The sequence below is a fragment of the Monodon monoceros genome, unplaced genomic scaffold (assembly GCF_005190385.1).
Source record: "Monodon monoceros isolate NGI ecotype Baffin Bay Population unplaced genomic scaffold, NGI_Narwhal_1 Super_Scaffold_12, whole genome shotgun sequence".
NCBI lineage: Eukaryota > Metazoa > Chordata > Mammalia > Artiodactyla > Monodontidae > Monodon > Monodon monoceros.
Window position 1 is genome coordinate 51,165,615 of NW_021703768.1, and position 22,254 is coordinate 51,187,868.

General features: G+C 36.3%; 1 protein-coding gene across 1 annotated transcript in view; it reads left to right on the forward strand.

Annotated features, from left to right (window-relative positions):
* RNF180 (ring finger protein 180) overlaps positions 1–22,254 on the forward strand; it is a 287,858-nt gene that overhangs the window by 8,837 nt on the left and 256,767 nt on the right. The window contains exon 2 of the mRNA XM_029219003.1: positions 19,925–20,059. Within this exon, the coding sequence (XP_029074836.1) occupies positions 19,925–20,059 (135 nt within the window). The remainder of the gene's footprint in view (positions 1–19,924; positions 20,060–22,254) is intronic.

A 22,254-nucleotide genomic window follows, 5' to 3' on the forward strand; every position in this document is an offset into this window, starting at 1 on the left:
TTCCTCACCTTGTCTGTTTAACACTAAGTCTCAGTAGATCCCCCCCCATGATTGAAATGTATAGAAAGAAAAAGAAATAAAGCAATCTAAAATGAAACCTCTGAAATACTGTGGGACAAAGGAAGATATATTATTGAAAGGAATTAGAATGTGACATAAATTTCAGACTTGATATATATTAGTCACATGAATATGGTATTTTATATCCCTAGTGCTCAATTTGTGTTCAGGGGTTCTGCAAACAGTGAAATATTTAACCCCCTCATTGTTTTTATCACGTTGATATTTTGAGGTTCCTAATAAGATTTTGTATGAAGGGTAAAGTGCAATGGCTACTTTCTTAAGTAATGCTATTCTCAAAAAATTGAACTTTAAAGAAAGAAATTTCACTAATTAAATCAATTTTGTTAGGGGATCTTACTAATCACCATTAAAAGTTTTGTTGTGAAACTGAGGATATTGGATTTACTGAGAGTCAGAATAGCTGTTCAGAATGTAGGATAGGTTAAGTGCCTTAGATGTCTGGAAACATTTAAAGAAGGCAGGCTAAACCCTGCCTATTTCAGGAGCCTCTAAGGACCTCACTGAATGGGAAGACAGAAGAAACAACTGGTGCAGCATGGCTGTTGCAGGATTATAAACCAAATCTTCGTCTTAGCACACCATCTAAGTATCATTGAATTCCATGGAGATCCATGCTGAAGGACTATTTAGAATAGTTGTCTGCAGAAACATTTGCTGCCAGACAGTGGTAAACTTATAAGAACAGGAGAATAAATGATAGCAAATTGGGTATATCATGATGTAGATTCTGTAATTCCAAAAAAGTGGGGAGTAAGCAAAGGCAAAACAAATGTTAAAAGTAAAATGCACTAAAATTCATATGGTTAGATAGGAGTGTGTGCATTTTTTGTGGACTCTTGTTAACTTATTGAGCCCTGATTTATTTTTAGAATGGCTAAAGAAGTGTATTTCTGATGTCACCCAAAAGCTGATCATGACAATATAGATCTTGAAGCTTAGAGCTAGTTACTGCTTCTATGCCTTACCTTCTGCTTTTCTTAGTGTAGTCACCTAAAATGCCAGCAGATAGAGGAAGGGCAGCCAATGATGTTTGTTGCCTTCTCTGTTCCAGTAAGTGACTTAATAGAGAGCACTTTCCCCCTTCCCAACTTTGAACACTCTGTAAGGACTTCAGTCGACCTCACTTCTCTTGTCCTTAGAAATCTCAAGATTCTAGAAATAGGAACTTCCTCCTCATAAAATGATGGAGATAGTTTGGGAAGTTACTTTACTTCTCTAGGCCTCAGTTTCCTCATTTATAAAATGGAGTTAACAATCCCTACTTCACAGGAATGTCCTGATGATTAAAGGAGCTAATGCCATTTAGTAATCACTGTCTTCAAAAATAGTAGTAGTATGTAAAATAATTCCAACCCCTTGAATTCATGTTTTATATGTAGAGATTTTAGTTTAAAAAATATGGAGAGTATACTACTTTCTGTCCCATTGCTAATTAAAAAGAGAAAAGTACTATTTTCTGATGGATAGCTTCATAAAGAGGATTATAAATAATTTGAACACATCCAGTGACATATAGTCATCAAACCACATAAGATGTCATGAAGCTCAGATCATATTCTAAAATGGAGCTTCTAAAATTCAGTCTCTATAACATCATTAAAAGGCTGAGACCAGCTTCCTTTGGTGGTGTTTGCTAAATTTACCCTGGTGATGCCAATAAGTTGTATCCTGACTTTAAGCAGAGTAAGGAAAGAATGCCTTTTTTTGAATGCATAAGAATGTCTTGCTTATGCTTGCTTACTTATTCACTCATTCATTCAACTGATTAATGCCCAACACTGTGCTAGCACTGTTATAAACTGTTAAGGAGTTTGCAACTCAGCAAGGAAGACAGACATGGAACAAGTAATTAAAAGCATGATGAATGTTCTGAAGGAGAATTGGAAAGGTCATTGAGGGAAAAAATAGGTCAAGGAAGACCCACTCCCCTTTCTTCTCCAGGGAGAGGCATCTAAGCTGAGACTTGAAGGATATGGCTCTATTCCCTGGAGGCCAGGGGCAAGCTTTCCAGGGATCCAGGGGTAGGAGCAGGGGGAGTGAGCCAGTGGAGTGGAGGAGTGGAAAGAAGTCTGGACTGCGGGCCTGTAGAGCAGACTGGGACTGAGGACAGACAGCAGCCTGGTCAGCAGAGCACTGGGAAGCCCCTGAAGGGTGCAGGAAAGTAATGATCTGTTATGTGTTTTTAACAAGGGCTCTGCCTTCAGTGTGGAAGATAAAATGCTTCAGGTTTTCAAAAAGTAAAGCCTTGGTGATTAGAACCATAATTTTTGGCCTAGAATTTTTATTTATTTATTTTTTTTTTTTGCGGTACGCGGGCCTCTCACTGTTGTGGCCTCTCCCATTGTGGAGCACAGGCTCCGGACGCGCAGGCTCAGCGGCCATGGCTCACGGGCCCAGCCTATCCGCGGCATGTGGGATCTTGCCGGACCGGGGCACGAACCCACGTACCCCCGCATTGGCAGGCGGACTCTCAACCACTGCGCCACCAGGGAAGCCCTTGGCCTAGAATTTTTGAGGTCACACATTTGCTTATTGTTTATAGAGCATATGGGATGAAATATTTTCCTCTTCGCATATTTCTTCCTTGGCCTGTTAGAGGGATTCTGTCCCATTCTACCTTTTTGAAAAAGTTGGCAAGGTATCTTTTGTCCTCAGTCCACTTTAATCCCCCTCTCTCCCTTTGCCCCTTCCCTTCAGAATTCTGATGTTTTCAGAACAAATCCTAAGGAACATGACCATAACTCTGAGTGACATTGCCAAATAACTGGAATTAGAAGTTTTTCTTGCAGCGGTTAACAGAGGGGAGGCTTCTGGTTATGATAACCTGAAAACCTATGCTACAAATACTAGAACTTCTCTACAGATATTTGATATATACTACATAAATGCATAGATGAGCTTGTAACAGAGTAAAAGAAAGCCCAGGAGCTAAAAAGAAGAAGAAAGGTGGAGAGAGCTTGGCAACAGACACATGACATAAAAACTACCCTTAGTGTTAGAGTGAGGTTGCTAGGCTCACTAATATACTCATAGTTATACAGGAGGCCAAGGCCTTGGGTACACATAAGGCAGGCAGTTGGGAACTGAGACCCCTGAGTAAAGCCAGGACTTGGGAAGGGTAACATTTTCAGTAAAACAGTAGATTTAAAAAAAACGGCATCCACGGACACAGAGATTACGAGGAAGTCTGTATTGGCTTAGTCTCTGAGTAGATGGTAGAGAAAAGTCTCATCTGAAAATTCTGTTTGTTCAGTTTTTATAAAAGGAAATTTTTTATGAAAAATTTCAAACATACACAAAAATAGAGGAATGGCATAATGAATCATCATGTATCCATCAACCAGCTTTAATAGTTATTATTATTCTTCCATTCTTGTTTCTTTTTCTGCATTATATATGATTTGTTTCTACATTATACAATTTTGCCTGTAAATACTCAAAATTAGAATATTTATCTCTAGCCTAAGGACCTTTAAAAAACATGGCAACAGTTTTATATATTATGTCCAACAAAATTAACAGTTCTTTAATATCATCTAATACCTAGTTCATGTATAATTTTCTCTGGTTGTCTCAAAAATATTTTTTTACAGTTGATTTGTTTGAATCAAGATTCAAACAAGGTCTACACATTGCATTTGTTAGACATCTTAAATCTCTTAAGTTTCTCCTCCCTCTTTTAAAATTAATTTATTTGTTGAAAAAACCAAGTTGTAGAATTAACTACCTTCTGTATTTGGCTAGTTGTAGCCTCACAGTGTCATTTCAACATTCCTCTATTCATGTAGTAAATAAAGTGGTTCTTAGATTTAGAGGTTTGATTCAGTTCAGGTTATTATTATTTTAAGAATACTTTAGAGATGGTGCTCAGTATTTTCAGCTGCATTACATCAGGAGGCACAAGATGTTTGGTTGTTGTTATAACGTGAATTGTATCCCCCCAAATTCATATACTGAAGAGCTAATTCCCAGTAGGTACCTCAGGCTGTGACTGTATTTGGAGATAAGGCCTTTAAAGAGTGATTATGTTGGAATGAGGCTGTTTGGGTGGACTCAATCCAATCTGACTAGTGTCTTTATAAGTAGGGGAAATTTGGACTTGCAAAGAGACACCAGGGTATATGCCTACAGAAGAAAGATCATGTGAGGACACATGAGAAGGCAGCCATCTAACATCCAAGGAGAGAGGCTCTGAAGAAACCAACCCTGATGGCCCCTTGATCTTAGACTTCTAGTCACCAGACTGTGGAAAAAAAAAAAGTCTGTTGTTAAAGCCATCCAGTCGGTTGTATTTTGTTATGGTAACCCTAGCAAACCAGTACAGTTGTCCTGTTTTCGAGTGATGTTAAGATTGATCTTTGAGTTCAGGTGGTAACAGCCTTACACATATATTATAAAATGCTCCATCATCCTTTTTTCCAAATGTTTTTAGTATCCATTGATTTCTTTCCCTTAAATCCATCATTTCATTAGGGGTTGTAAATGGTGATTATATTAATCATCCTACATTTATTAGCATGATACCTTTAAACTGAAGAATTTTTCCTCACCAACTACTTGTTCACCCCGAAATAGTCTGTAGATTCTTTTCCTATATTTATTCATTTTCAATTCTGACATCCTCCAAATCACCTGAGAATCCTTAACTTCAGATTTTAGTACTTGGATTTATATTGAATACTAACAGGGTGAGCCAAGGAGCCCCAAACTGAGAAACTTACCTAAAAGCTATTCCTCTGCTAGTGATGTTCCTCAAGCATCTGGCAGATACAGTGTGAAACTGTTCTTCCTGGAGGGGCAGGTCCTCAAACAAGGTCCCATAGTTGTCTCATGGTAAAGATGAATTCATACTCCAAAATTACAAAACTCAGGGGGAAATGAGTGGAAGTTAATAGACATAACTGAGAGGAAGTTTAGATCCCCAGAAAATTTATGTGAGCCCGGGGCTCAGGATTTTGTTCTCTTCTCTATCCATACTTACAACCTTATAGATCTCATCCATTTTCATGGCTTTAGAGAACCTGCCCACATTTAAAGCTCCTGCTCAGACACCCTTCAGAACTCCAGATTCTTGAATCCAGCTTACACTTAACAGTTCTTTATGAAAGTTGAATAGACATCTCAAACTTAATACATCCAAAACTGAACTCCTGATCTGCCCTTTCTGTTCCACCTGCATCTGTCCCCATATCAGTCGATGGCAGTTCCATCCTTACAGTTGCTCATGCCAAAAGATTTGGAGCCATCCTTGATTCCTCTTTCTCTTAGACCCCATATTCAGTCTGTCTGGAAATCCTGTTTGTTCTACCTTCAGTGTATATCCAGAATTTGACCATTATTTACCACTACCACTGCTATCACCCCAATCTGGGCCTTATCTTTTGGCTGGATTACTGTAACAACATTTTTCCATTATAATGGAGTTTATCTAGTAGGAGAGTTAAATTGATAGTTTCATAACCATATTTCCGCTTTATACTCAGAATCTTATTTAAAACTAAATCTAGTAAGCCATTTAAAAAGTGCTACTTTAAACTACTATACATAAAATAGATAAACAACAAGGTCCTACTGTATCCCACAGGGAACTATATTCACTATCCTGTAATAAACCATAATGTAAATGAAAAAAATACCAGAAACTAAGTGGCTTAAAAAAAAAGTGCTACTTTATCCAATTTTTCTTTTCTAACCTTAAGTAATTATGAGTAAGTAAGAGTTTAGTAGTGCAGGGGCATAATCTTTTGGAAGCACCTTGTATATTAGGACAAGCTATTGATTCATCTAGAATCATATGAAAATGTTAATTATATTTTAGTCTTTAAATTGGACTTTTTCCCCATGTAATGCAGTATAATGAAATTAGTCATAGAATTGGCTCATAGGTGAATTTATGTGAAATGAAGAATGTGGGCTATATGTGATCTGTTAGAATTTCCTTTCAGTGCCCAGAGTGAGAAAATTAGTTGCCTCCAATTCATATCAACAACATATATAGGCGTGTAAAAAGCATCATGTGGTATTATAAAGGACTATGAAGATTTGAGATACTGCTTATGCCCTTTCTTTGGGTACTTACAACTTAGAGGAAGAAACAAACGTACACATTAGTATAATACCTGGTGGTGTAGTGACGTGAGTACTAGACAGAGACTTAGGTAACAGGTGAACTATTCAAAGATAAAGGCTGTTCAGGAAGGACAGAAGCAAACAATGAAAGTGCCAAGAGCTTTAAACCCTTTTGTGGGGAAGATGATGGGATAAATAAGTAAAATAAACAAGCCCAAGTTTCTTAGCTTCCAGGTCAGTGCTTTATCTGCTAGGAGATACCTACTACTTTTTTGTCTCCATTATCTAGCAATCTTTTGCGGTAACCTAGTATAGCTGCCTCTGTATCCAGCAAAAAGCATCTCTGTGTAACTACACCTTTGCCCAGGAGAAAAAAGGGTTTTGAAGCCAGTGTGCTTATTTTTGTTACCAATTTCTCGTTTGAATCCTTTTTTGATTATTGATACTTGACCCATCAAAAAGAATATAGCCATCCAATAAAAGCATGGTGAGTTCCACAACTTACTTATTATCAGCTTTCAGTTAAGACCATGCTTCATATCATATTAATATATTTTACGTAAAGTAAATATGTTTTAGCTCTTATTTTCCATTCTAAGAAATCAGCCTGAGAAGCACCTGGGGAAACAAGGCTGCAATTGACCTCAGGATCAATTCTTTAATTAGATACTTTCCTCTGAGAACCCTGACAATTTTGCCTACTCTCTCTCTCTCTCTCTCTCTCTCCCAACTGGCTTAGAACCCCTCTTACCCTCTCATATGCATTCACAGTACATGTTTTATTTTTATTTTTTTTGTGTGTGTTCCCTGACAAAACAGTAGGTTCTCAGCAAATATTCACTGAATGAGTGAATATTTGTAGCCTCAAAATACAAGTTAAAATTAATTTTTAAAAATCACCTGGTTTTATTTTCTTCATGCTACTGCCTCTTCTTGGTCAGTCAGAAATATTTTTGGCAGTTTTTAAAAAATATGTTCAGATGTATCCTAGTCTGCTCAAAAATCTCCAAATATGACTATACCTATTGCTCGGAACAAAACTTTGTAGACTCATCATATGGTGATTTCTAAGATTTACATATGAGAACAAATAGACACACACCATTTTGAAAGTATATTTTAGCTTTCCTCATAACTGTATTAATTCTGTATGTAATTTCTACCTTTTCATATATTTTCTTCCTAAGGAAGTACCATGTGAGAAATAAGTGAATATTTGGGTGCTACATACTATTACTTTCATCCATTTTTAGAGTGCATTCCTTCTTTTACCAGAGTGGCAGCAGTTTAAATGAGCAAAATTAATCAAAATACAGAATTTACAAAGTATCTACATTTCTTCAGTGATATTTTTACAATTCTTAAAGGTGTCACTTGGATTCAAAGACTGCAGTGAGCATTCAAGACTGAGTGTCTGAGGTATGTTTGTGAGAAAGAAGAGGGGAGAGGAGAAATTTAAAAGAATAAAGAGATGGTATTCAACTTCAAGTGTAGTGTGTAGTTTAAGAAGCTATGTGAGAGTGTAAAAGAACTTGGTAGCTACTACAGCATCAAATTTATATTACCTTTTCTCCTTAAGGTGGAATATGCATTGTATTATGCCTAAGAGTTCAGCAAGCCCAGGGGAGGTAGAAGGGAAGAAAAGGGAGGGTGGGTAGAGGTGACCAGACGGTGATAAGGTAGTTTGAACTACTGAATAATTCTTTGTCAACAAAAGTTGGGTGCTTTCCAAGAAAAATGTCTCTCAACGTGAACACTAAAGTGTATGCAGAACCATTTAAACAGTTAAAGTTGTTGAAGTTGACTTTATCATGTTCAACCCTGAAGTATGTAAGCCAACAGTTATTGAAGAAAATTGAGGTGTCTCTCTGTAATTTGTGATTTAGACAGTTGTAGAGTTAATAAATTGGAGGCTTCAATTCCCATTTTAGTCACTGAAGCTATCAAGTCTAGAATTATAGAATTGACAGTTTAGAAATCACCTGATCCAGTCTCCTATTTGTACCTGTAAAGTATCTGATACCCTTGACAAAGATTGAAAGCTAATGTAAGAGGGATCCTGAATTACAAGCCAGCTTTCACTAAATAATACATGTTCTAAAAATATCTATTGAACCACGTAAGGCATATAAATTCCACAGGACTCGAGTTATATCTGTAAAACCCTGTTTTAATTTCTGCCTAATGTAAGATTAATTTTCGGGTCCTGATGTGTTCTTAAACAGTTTACAAACAAGTTTAGTGACTGCTGCTTTGAAAACTCAGTTATTTATATTTTTGCAATTTTTCACAGACCATTGATTGCAGTGTTATTAATGCTTCTTTTCTGTATCTGCTTGGAGTTGAGCACATTTTATTCCAGTTCTTCTGTGTTCACAACACACATCAAGAAGATTCAACATCAGCAGGCGGAGCTGACATGGTATCAATTTTACAAAATAACCAATATCTGTGCAACTTATTCCCAACAGAGTTATTACATATGATGTTCTGTTTATGTGAACAATCATTGGTTTCAAAGCCCACTTCTGCAAAACATTTGTGGATGACTTCTGAGGTTACTGTGTCCTACATAACAATAAGATTTCTTTTACACTGGGAACATTTCTTTATATTACAAAAGAAATACTGCTTCTTATTTCATGGAGACATAATCTACCAAGCACTTGCAGTTTACAACCTTTAGGTGACAAATTGTGTCTCAGTCTCATGGCTACAAATGCAACGTGGTGCTTTTAAGCAAAGAAAAGTATATACACATCTTTAGTATAAGGCCCCAGGGGGTATGGGCAGGATTTCTCAATCAGTAATAGAATATTCCTTTTCTGCAAGTAATTTTCTCTCTGATTTTAATAGTCATTCTCTCCAAAATCCTGCCAGACAGTGTATTTTTGTTAACGTTATATATACAGGAAAGGTGTGTATATAAAGAAAATACTCAAATTTCCTCAAATAGTTCTGACTTTTTACTACTATTATCATTGCAACAGACTAAGACTGACAGTCTGTATTTTCTCCATGGCATCATTCCTTTGTAAGAGCTCATGTCTAGTTTGTTTGCACATTAAAGAGGAATCCCATCTAATCAGCAGTGAACGTGCTCCCATTGACATATGTATCCATAGACCTCCTACTTTCAAACCAGTCTTCAGCAGACATAAGAGATATAGATGCTTCATTATTTAGGTGTAGTAACGTGGTATTGAGAGTCACGGTTGACAGCAGCCTTTATCTGTAGTGCATTTTCATTAGCTTTTCCTTAAAAACAAACAAACCTAAAATTTAGAAATATTATTTGCCTTGAAATGGTCCAAATTGGCTAATTCAGTTTAGTGTTTTATTTTCTAACTTGGTATGCATTGCTCCTTCCACACTTTTATCAGTTTTACCTCTGTTGGCTTTTTGTTTATACCTTGTTCCAATTTTTAAGAAATATATAGGTAATTGTTAAGGGAGCTCCAGATTCTTTGGCCATTTCACCTTTGATTTTTCTTTCTTGTTCACTAGCATGATTTTTACCTTTTGAGAAATTTTGAACTCAGTATTTTTCACAGGATTTTATTCTATGAATTCTATAAAAGGAAAGACATACAATAAAACATGGGCTTTCTAATAATGTCAGAATTGAGAAGACTGGCTTGGGTTTTGTAGGTACTGTTCTAGACTGAATTGTCTGCAGTTATGTTTTATCCTTCAAGAAAAGGGAAAAATGACCCTGAAGATAATTCAGAGATCAGCAGGACTGCCACTGCCTGCATAGGCCCGGAGCACACAGGTCCAGAGGGTAAAGTTGTCTCCTCCTGAGTTTCAAAGTGGAGTCACCCTCTCAGTTTCAGCAGACCATGTCCCTCTACATGGCCTCAAGGGCAAAGCTGCCTCCCATGGCCAAGGGCTTGAGGCCACCCATTCCAGTGGGCAGAAGACAAAGGCACCACCATAGTGGGCCCCAGCAGGCAAAGCATTGAACCAAAGAGAATTATTGTTGAGCCTTAAGTCTAATGTAGTTTGCCTGCCTAGGTTTTGGACTTGCTTGGGACCTGTCACCCCTTCCTTTCTTTTTTCTGATTTCTCCCTTTTAGAATGGGAATGTATCCCATGCCTGTCCGACCATTTTATTTTGGAAGTACATAATTTTTCTGTTTTCACAGGTTCACAGCTTAGAGGAATTTTGCCTCAGGATGAATCATACCTCAAGTCTCAGCCACACTTGATTTAGATGATACTTTGGACTTGGAGTAGATTCTGGAATGGGTTAAGACTTTTGAGACTGTTAGGATAGGGTGAATATATTTTGCATGTGAGAAGGACATTAATTTGGGGGACAAGAGGGAGGAATGTTATAGACTGAATTGTCTCCCTCCCAAATCCATATATTGAAGTCCTTACCCCCAATATGATGGTATTTGGAGATAGGGCCTTTAAGGTTAAATGAGCTCATAAGGGCGGGGCCCTAATCTAGTAGGACTGTTGTCCTTATAAGAAGAGGAAGAGACAGCAGAAGTGCACATGCACAGAGGAAAGGCCATGTGAGGACATAGCAAGGTGGTGGCTGTCTGCAAGCTAGAAAGAAAACCATTACTAGAACCCAAAATTTCTGTCACCCTGATCTCAGAACTGATAAATTTCTATTGTTTAAGCTACCCTGTCTGTGGTATTGTGTTATGGCAGCCCAAGTAAACTAATACAGGTATCATACTGACAAGGTAGAAGTTTTTCTTACATTTGGAAAACCAATGTTAATGTCAGATTTCAAAGGAAAAACTATTTTCAATCATTTAAATAAACAAGACAAAAGTGTACTTTCCCATTTGTTAATGAATATTAATAACTTTGAGTAGATAATGCTATTATATGTCAAAATAATTATATTTTTTAATTAAGACACTTTTAGAGCAGTTTTAGCTTTACAAGAATATTGCACAGAAAGTATAGAAAGCTCTCATATACTCCCTCTCCCCTGTACAGTTTTTTCTATTATTAACCTCTTGTGTTAGTGTGATACACTTTTTACAGTTGATGATTGAATGTTGATGTATTATTTTTAACTAAAGTCCATAGTTTACATTAGGGTTCACTCTGTGTATAGTTCTATAGGTTTTAACAAATGTATAATGTTATGTACCCACCACTATATTATAGTTCTACAGCCTAAAATTCTCCTATGTTTTACCTATTCATTCTTCCCTCTCTCTGCCCAAATAATTAGATATTGATATGTAAAGATGATAAAACTGCTGGAAAACACTAGCTTAAAATTTTCTTCCTTTACTGTTACGGTAGAAAAGTTAGAATACTTCACATTCAAATTCTTTGCATGAAATACAAAAATACAAAAGTGTTGTCCCTATGTGAGAGATCTTTACATTGGATTTTTGTATCTTGACCCATTTCCAATTGTGTAGGATTTGGATTCCAAACTCTTCTTTAGCATTTAACCAATTCTTTGGTCATGAAAGGAGCTGGGACTGTTTAACCACATATAAGCTGATCTTTGACATGCCACTTTTATAATGAGAGCGCAGCAGGGACACATTCCTACATCTTCCCCATTCTCCATTTTCCCCTTGGTGGTGGATAAGTAATCCCCCTATAAACAGAGGTAGGAAAATACATCTCTGATTCCTTCTGTCGATGGAATTCCTCGACTTCCATGTATCATAAACAGTTACAGTGTAACCAGGACCAGATGATGAAAATTGTTACTGTAGACATTGCTCTATGTTGAGAATTCTTTATGCACTCTTCTCAAACAGAGGCAATCATGGGGTTATATTGATGAAATAAGATACATATAGAAAAATAAACATATCACAAGCATACAGCTTGATGAATTTTCACAAAGTGAGCACACCTATATAATGAGTGTCCAGACTGAGAAACTAATAGTACGTTAGAAATGAGCAATGTAGTTCTAAGAAGGTGGAAACATCTGCAGCCCAAAAAAGAAAAATGGTGTCATAGGCACTTAATTTCTTTTTCACTTACTAAATCTTCCCAATCCTTATACCTCTTATTTACTTTTCTCTGTTGTGTTCTAAAGCGGAATAATATGAAAAACAGCATCATTGTCTCTGTTTTCTTCCTAATTTTCATGGAATGCTTTTAAAATTTTACCATCAGGTATTATAATTGCTAAGGTTTTCAGTAAGCCCTTTCTTTATCAGGTTAATGAAATTTCCTTCTGTTTCTAGGATGCTAAGTATTGCTGTCTTTTTATCATGACTAAATGTTGAACTTTACCAAAAGTTTTATTTTGCATCTTTTGAGGTGGTCCTGTGTTTTTTTCTTTTAATCTTACAGTTTGTAAAATATATTGAATAGGCCTTTTTTTTTTCATTTTGAATCATCCTTGAATTCCTGAAAATAATCTTGTTTGGCTAAAATGTATTATTCTTTTACATCACTGATGGATTCCATGACTAATATTTTATTTAGGATTTTATCATCTGTGTTCATAAATAGATTAGTATGTAATTTTCTTATACTCTCTTTGTGTAGTTTTATATCTCCTTGTCTAGTTAGTGTGTCAAGGTTACGTTTTATTTGCAGAGCTCATCTTCCTTTTATATTTTCTGGCCACCACAATAATATAAATTACAAAGATTATCCATTTCTTAAAGAATTGGTAAAATTTGCCAGTTAGATCATTTTTGCCTGGACCACCCCCCTATTTTTTATGAGTTTTAGAGAAGATATTTGAGGTCTATTTCAATTTTTAAAGTTTTCTTGGTTTATTCTTATTTTCTAATTTTAGATAAATTTTAGTAATTTATATTGTGTCCACTTCATCTCAAGTTTAAATCCATGAATAAAAAGAAGATGAGCAAACCTTGGAGACCCAGGAGTGTAGAATTTGACCTGTGCCAAATGCTGACTTTTACCATAAAAAAGTTGTAAGTAGCAAAAGACAGATGAAGGAATGAAACGTCTTTGTATAGATTATAATTCCAGTAGTTGACTTTACAGAAAATTTCATAAATTGTTATAAATTTTGTTATAAATATATTTCTCCATGGGGACCCACCTATCCTTCTTAGATATTTTAAAGGATATTGGTGGAAAATAAGATTTTCATAGGCAACATTTTTGGGACAGCTGTTTTGCTGAACTGAAATAGCAATTTTCAAAATGTGGGCCACACCCCCTGGTGGACCACAGAGAATCAGGTCAAACTATTCTTGGTAATACTAAGATGTGATTTGCCTTTTCTACTCTGTTAACATTTTCATTAATCATGGAAAAGCAATAGAGAGTAAAACTTCTGGTCCTTTAGCAGAATCAAGGCAGTGGTGACAAACAGTATTAGTAGCCATTTTATTCTTCACTGCCATACACATGCAGTTAAAAAAAAAAACCTGGGCTTCCCTGGTGACACAGTGGTTAAGAATCTGCCTGCCAATGCAGGGGCCACGGGTTCAAGCCCTGGTCCGGGAAGATCCCACATGCCGCAGAGCAACTAAGCCCATGTGCCACAACTACTGAGCCTGCTCTCTAGAGCCCGCAAGCCTAGAGCCTGTGCTCCACAACAAGAGAAGCCACTGCAATGAGAAGCCCGCACGCCACAACCAAGGGTAGCCCTCGCTGCAACTAGAGAAAGCCCGCACACAGCAACGAAGACCCAACACAGCCAAAAATAAATAAATATAAATTTATTTTAAAAAACCTGTTTATTGAAGCAGTAAATAGTATTGATTTTATTAAATCTTTACTCTTCAATACATATTTTTAATATTCCATGTGAAAAAAAATGGGAAGAATGCATAAAGCACTTCTGTAGTACACTGAATGCTGATGGTGGGTAGTCTTGAAGAAAAGCCCTTGTTCAGTTGTTTTAGTTGAGAGCTGAACTATCCACCTTTCCACAGCACACCATTTTTACTTGAATGACAAACTATGGTTATTCAGACATGGATATTTGGTGGTATTTGTTGCAAGTGATAAAATTTGAATTTTAAACAAAAATTAGCACTTTGAAAAACTTGTATCCACTGCTATGAGCTTAACTACTGCCCGATAATTAAAGACGTTTTGGCTGAGATTGGTGGTAATGTTAACAAATGTGACTTTTTTGATATTTTGTAATGAAATAGGTCAGTATTTGAGAGATATGCATAACTCAGCCAAGCGTTACTTTACATATAACAGCTGTGTTAAGGAAATACTAGAAAGTGACAGGAATATCAGGATAAGTAGTGAAGTATGGCAAGAGGAAATCTATGAGCAGGCAATATGGAGAAAATCAAGCAGATATTAGCAGCTAGCTTGGTCCGAGAGACCAAGCTTTGGCAGGAGCCAAGAAAGTTACCACAACAAAGACTGTGACATAGGTGGGAAGAACTAGGGCCCAAGGAAGCACCCCCTTTTAGAAAAACGCACGTATCTGATGAGAACTGGAGTAAGAGATGAGGAACAGGATTTGGAAGAAAAGCGGAAGACTACCTGAATTTCTTAGACCTTATCAGTCTGTAAGTTGCACCACAGTCATATGAACAGTAATACCAGAATTTTATAGTTTGTTATTTGCATTTGTTGGCTCAGAACCCAGCACTCTCTGCAGAGTCCTTCCAAGTATTTCTGAGCATTGTGAGACATTCATATGTGTTCAGCAGTAAGTTCATTTTCATGTTGTTTTACTGTTTCCCAAGGTCACTCCTCTGTTTGCTTTGATAGTTCTCTAGTTGCTGCCCCCAGGTCCTCAGAGTGTTAAAGCCATTTGGTGTATCTGCTCAAAATTGTTTAGACCCCAACAAAAAACAGGATTTTCAGTTGTTTACTTATACAGCTTCTTCTTTTCTAGAACCCATACTAGTGTCTAGGGAGCTGGAGTTAAGGATGGATTTGAGTTAGCGTCCGACAACCAGGCTGTATTCAAATCAGTTCAAAGACTACCATTTTGTTAATAGGTTCATTTACCATGTTTGACGTCTTCTTTTAGCATAAATTCTCTGAAAGAAGCCACCTAAGATGTCCTATAAATATGTCACTGTAGCGTAGTCTCCAGTTCTCCTTTCAAGTTCAGATATGTATAAACACAGCTCTGTTTCTTCCCTTGGGCTCCTCACATCCCTTGCTAAAGGACTTCTATTTGCTTTACCCCACTGGTTAGGCAGGCATACTTAATAATTGGTATGGGAAAAAGAATTTTTGTAAGTTGAGCTGCCAGATCTCGTTGATTTGATTTCAGCGAACACTTGTTGACTGTCATTTTGGTGCCAGGTACAATATTTGATTGTAAAAATGCAGGTTTTAATAGAACATGGTGCTTTTTAGGACCTCACCATTAAATTAATAGGACACATGCACACATATAAGTGTAATGCAACTTGACTAGTGCTACTGTAGAGGTACATGCAAAGTTCCATGGGAACACAGAAGAGGGAGGAAGTGTAGTTTTCTGGGGAGCATCTGTAAAAGAAAATTTTGAGCTCGGCCTTAAAGGATGAAAAGTATTTCTTAAATAAGTCAAAGGAAAAGGAAGTGATATTACAGGAAGAGAGAACAGCAAATTTGAAAGTGGGAAAACAGAAAAAGGTATTTTTAGGGAAATGCACAAAGATCTGCATAGTATTGGTGTGGAGTGTTCATGGAGGGGACACCAAGACTTGAGAGCTAGTTAGGAGTTGGATTTTAAAAGTGTATAGGGCCTTTTTGATTTTTAAAGGGGAAAGACTAAATGATCTTTTTATTCTCTTTGTAGAAGACATTGCAAAGTTGTCATATGAAGAGGCAATCAAAACATGCAGCTAAAAATATAGTGAAAAAATATAGAGGATTATACAAGTATGTCAATACAGTTAATTGGTAAAAAATATTATGACTTTTTAAAATATTGAGTTTTTAATGTATGCGGTAAAAGGTTTTTTTTAACTTTTTACTTTGAAATAGTTGTAGATTCAGTTGTGAATTGTGAATTACAGATTCATGGAGCAATCCTGTATACCCTTCAAACAATCTACTTTATTCAGATTTCACCAGTTACATGTACTCATGTGTGTGTGTATTTAGTTATATGCGATTTTATCACATGTGTAGGTTCATGTGAGCAACACCACAATCAGATACAGAACAGTTCCATTGCAAGAATCCCTTGTGCTACCTAAAGGACCTTTTTTGACATCTTAAAAAGCTTAGACTGTATGTTTTTTTTAATTAAAGTATAGTTGATTTACAATGTTATATTAGTTTCAGGTGTACAACATAGTGATTCAGTATTTTTACAGATTATACTTTATTTAAAGTTATTACAAAATAATGGCCATATTTCCCTGTGCTGTACAACATATCCCTTGTTGCTTATCTGTTTTATACATAGTGGTTCATAGCTCTTAATCCCATACCCCTATCTTGCCCCTCTCCTTTTCCCTCTCCACACTGTAACCACTAGTTTGTTCTCTATACCTGTGGGTCTGTTTCTATTTTATTATATACATTTATCTGTTTTATTTTTTAGATTCCGCATATAAGTGGTAGCATATTTGTCTTTCTCTGTCTGACCTATTCCACTAAGCTTAATACTCTCCGGGTTTATCCATGTTGTTGCAAATGGAGATTAGATTGTATTCTGTCCCTCAGAGTGTGATCTTCAGATCACCTGTTACAGAATCATCTAGTTGCTTGTTAAATATGCAGAATCCCACCCTAGGAACATTGAATTAGAATTCCTGGGACTGTGGCCCTGTGACATACGTTTAAATAAACTCCCCAGGTGCTTCTTATACCATACCTATGAGGACATGAATGTGAGCTGACCTCTGAATGATGAGAATAGAGCCAACCATACAGAGACCTGGGGCGAGGAGGTCTAGACAGGTGCTGTCCAGTAGGAGTATAATACAAGCCAGATATGTAATTTAAAAATTTACAGTAGCCACATTCAAAAAGTAAAAGGAAACGTGAAATTAATTTTTACAATTATATTTTATTTAACTCAGATATATTAAAAATTTGATTTCAACATGAAATAAATATGAAAACTATTAAGATATTTAACATTCTTTTTTTCTACACAATATTCAAAATTCAGTGTATATTTTACCCTTACTGTGCATCTCAGTTCAGATTAGCCACATTTCGAGCGCTTAATAACACATCTAACAAGTGGCTACCGTACAGGGTAGACAGCGAACAGCCACTACAAAGGCCCTAAAGGAGATTCATGTAGAGATAGCATTTGACATTCAGAATTTGAAAATATCGGTCTTAGAGCTTTGGAATAAGATCAAACTAGATGTATAGATTTAAAAATCATTGCCATAAAAGAGTTGTCACACAGAGTATAATTCTCAGTGAAAACTTATTAGAATCACCAATAGGGATTTTTCTAACTACATGCTTGCACTCCAAGAGGGCGTGGAACCACCCTGAGGGGAGGGGAGAAGTGGGGAGGTGTGTATGGATCTCAGGGAAGGGGAGAACATAGGCGGATATGGAATTTCTCCTTTGTTGATTCCGATGTTATCCCTCCCTGCAATCCTCATTCCTGGTTGAGAACCATTGGTGTTTAAAAGGGAGATGAGGATAGAAGATGTTAGGAAGACTACTGAGAGATGAAAGGAGTGCTAATGAAGCTAAGGAGGGTAGCATCAACAATGATGAAAGCAGGGGGAGGTCAGGACACTTGCAAATTAAGATATTATTGATGATCATTGAGGACAAAGCTTAAGTAGAGTGGCAACTGGGCTAAGGATGGGTTCTGAAGATGTCAGTGGAGACTGAACTGCTGCCTAGCACCTGAAGGTCAGACAGAGCTAGATAGGTTGCAAGAGGGGCATACTGTGCTCTTTCAGGTAGAATTCTTCAAATCCTTCCTTTAAATTTGGTTCAAGTCCATCTATGTTCCCTCTCTTGTCCCTTCGGCTGTTACATCTTAGTTAATTGTTTGTGTATTAACACAGCCTGTCCTCACCCTGACCACAGTATAGAATCACCTGGGGAGCTTTTTAATAAAAAGTACCCATTCCTAACTCCCTCCCCATTTCAGAATAAGTCAAAATTTCTAAGAGTGGGGACTGGCCTAGGCATCACTATTTTGTAAAGCTTCTCAAGTTATTCTAATGAGCTAGGGTAGAAAACTGTTGATCTGTAGCATAATGAGGTCTGTGACAGAAAATAAGTTTTACTCATCTTTGTGCCCCCAGAGTTTGACTCATTGTGGGGCATATGGTTAGCTTTCAGTAAATGTTTGTTGAATAAATGAAATATTAAAGATCTAACAAATGAGGGAATGTGGCCAGGGAGCTAGGTAGGCCCTTGTGGACAGCTTAATAAATTAACATTTCTTTTCTTTATAATGAGTAGTTACCAGGCAGGTTATTAAATACACTGCACCTATTTTGGAATCCTTATTAGTATGAAACTGTTTTCCCAAATTGGTCTGAATCACAATACTGACATAAAATCTCAAGTATAAAAATAGACTAAAAAAATGGTAGGGTTATTATCTAAGTCTTTGCACATAGCACAAGATGTAGTATAGTTAACTGTTCCACTGAATACAATATACAAGAGAAATTAATGCATTTAGGATACAGGATTTTTCCCATTAATTTGAAGTAATTTTTTTTTTATTGGAGTACAGTTGCTTTACAATGTTGTGTTAGTTTCTACTGTACAGCAAAGCGAGTCAGCTATACGTGTACATATATCCCCTCCTTTTTGGATTTCCTTCCCACTTAGGTCATCGCAGAGCATTGAGTAGAGTTCCCTGTGCTATACAGTAGGTTCTCATTAGTTATCTATTTTATACATAGTATCAATAGTGTATATATGTCAATCCCCATCTCCCAATTCATCCCACCCCCCTTTACCCCTTGGTGTTCATACGTTTGTTCTCTACATCTGTGTCTGTATTTCTGCTTTGCAAATAAGATCACCTATACCATTTTTTTAGATTCCACATATATGCGTTAGTAAATGATATTTGTTTTTCTCTTTATGACTTACTTCACTCTGTATGACAGTCTCTAGGTCCATCCACGTCTCTACAAATGACCAGATTTCGTTTCTTTTAATGGCTGAGTAATATTCCATTGTGCACATGTACACATCTTCCTTATCCATTCCTCTGTTGATGGACATTTAGGTTGCTTCCATGTCCTGCCTATTGTGAATAGTACTGCAGTGAACATTGGGGTGCATATGTCTTTTTGAATTACGCTCTTCTCTGGGTATATGACCAGTAGGAGGATTGCTGGGTCATATGGTAGTTCTATTTTTAGTTTCTTAAGGAACTTCCATACTGTTCTCCATAGTGGTTGTATCAATTTACATTCCCACCAACAGTGCAAGAGGGTTCCCTTTTCTCCAGAATGATGGCCATTCTGACCCGTGTGAAGTAATTACTTCTAATTTTCACAGAATTAACTACAACTCAGTAAATCCTGTTATATTTAAAATTTAAAGCTGTGGCTATTCAAAACATCCTATTTGTAAGAATATTTATAGTTCTTTGTTATGAGTTTTAAATACTGGAGTAACTTATTTAACTGTTCTTACCTTTTACCACTCTTAGTGAGAACAGATGGAAAGAAATAGACAAAATGTTCTGCAAAAATAAAAGAAGCTGGTAGTCACTAATATAATGCATCATTATCAGAATTAATCCTGGATATAGTTTATAGGGCACCCCTAGCCTAAGACTAGTAGGTACCTCAATAAATGATAATTCTCTTCCTTCTGGTCCTCATGTAGCTAATGCTGTTCAAAGGGTTTAGAAAATCAAGTTTAATCTGACACGGTTTAACATTCTAAAAATGCATTAATTTTCCCACAGATGAAGAGAAGTAAAGAATTGATAACTAAGAATCATAATCAAGAAGAAATAAGTATTCTTCGTTGTTGGAAATGTAGAAAATGCATAGCAGGTTCTGGTTGTTTCATGGAATGTCTTGAGAATCAAGTGACTAAGGTGAGTATTGCTAACTGTATAATCATCAAATAATTTCCTAGTATAGAAATGCTGGGGGCACACCTACACATGTACACATATCCCTCCACACCTGACTTAGCTTTTACCTTATTTTACCTGATCCACTGAAAACATTTCAAAGTGGTATTCGAAAGGCACCCCACCTTCCACAGTTACAATTAAGTTTACCTCTAGCTGCTGACATTAACATGACGTTAAAGTTTTAAGTGCAGGATCACAAACATAGGTTGAAGATAATAGTCTATGTTTATTTTATCCCCACCATGAGTGAACCTTAGTCATCACCACACAATTAATTCAAGATCATATTAAAAAATAAAAAACCTATTTTTATATGTATATAAAAACGTATACATATATATAAACATATATATATACATATTATATATATAGTATTCAGTATGGGCCTAAAAGGGAAAGTTCATGTATAATTTAAAAGTCAATAGAAAAACCTGAATAATATTTAAAAGCATTTAATTGGTTGTCCTGGGAAAAGTAAATGTTTTTAAAAAAACAGATAAAATCCCTAAACTTCTCTAAGAGCAATATGCAGGAGGCAGTATCAAAGAGGTCCAAACTAGATAGCAATCCATGCACTTTACAGGGAATTCTCAATTCAGCAGAGAGAGTGGATGTAATTGTTTTCTTCCCCTTCTTTGAGAGACTGTTTGTTTTGTTTAAGTTTTTCCTCAGCCACATTTGATCATGATTATTTCCTATCCACTCTAACAGATTAGCCAGCTTGAACTGATAATAGCGGAAGACTTTGACTGCATACTTACTACATGTCAGCTACTTTTTTTTTTAACATTTTTTAAAAACTGAAAAAACAATTGGAGGAAGAAATCTTTTCATGCTGAGTATTTTATTGGGTGTAATTTATAGAGTAAAAAAAAAAGTATACAGCTTGATAAATTTTTTTCAGCCCTGCTACGAATCAGATCAAGATACACAATATTTTCATCACCCCAGAAAGTTGTTTTGCCCTTTTCCAGGCAATACTCCCCTCTCACAAGACAACCACTATATTGATATGTATCACCACAGACTAGTTTTGCCTGTTCCTGACCTTCATTCTAATGGAATCATATAGCATATACTCTTTTGCACCTGACTTAATTTGCTGAGCATAATGTTTTAAAGGCTCATTTATATTTTGTGTTATGTAGTTTGCTTCCTCTTTCCTGAGTAGTATGCCGTTTATGAATATACCACAATTTATCATTATTTTCTGCTGATGGACATTTGAATTTCTAGTTTTGGGTTATGAATAAAACTGCTATCAGTATTCTTGTAAAAGACTTTATGTGTTTGTGTTTTGTTATTTCTTTTTGATATATACATAGGAATGAATTTGGGGGGGTCATAGAGTAGGTGTATTTTAAGTTTTTTAGAAGCTGCTAGTAGTTTTCCAAAGTGAATGTTCACTTCCAGCAACAGTGATGAGAATTCCAGTTGCTCTACACCTTTTGTCTACAGGTGGTATTTTCAGATTTTGTAACTTGAGACATTCCGGTAGATGTATAGTGGTATATCATTATAGTTTTAATTTGTTTTTTCCTAGTGATAATGATGTCCAGTACCTTTTTTTATGCTTATTAGGTAGGCGTTGTTTTGAATGTTTTATATTATTCATTCCTTATAGTATAAGGATAGAAGGATAGATTACCTTGAAGGAGATAATCTGTCATCTCAATTTTATAGATAAGGGAACTGAGGCACAGAAGATTAAATAAATTGCCTGAGATTACACTTTTACCAGCAGTGCAGTTACAGTTGAACCTGACAGTGAGGGTCCTGAGCTTGTGCACCTCACCCCACACTCTCTTTACTGCCTTTGCTCCTCCATCAGGGTATTATGCAATGTCACACCTTCTCAATAAGCAAGAGAAGTTCAAACACTGCTCTAGGATGTAATGGGATAGGTTGTAGAAGAGAGTGATAGAAGATTGAAAAAACATTCTGGTCCTCTAGGAGCTTTAAACTGTAGTTGAAAATAGGCCAAGCAGTGTAACCTGATTTGATAAGTACTCTAACAGAGGAATGTAAGCAAATGTTGCCTGGGCTAGTCACAGAGGTTTCCCAAAGGAGATTGTGAAATCTATGTGTGTATTTTTTTTTTACAGATTTTTAAGTATAATTTGTAAACCATAAAATGTATTTATTGTAAGAAT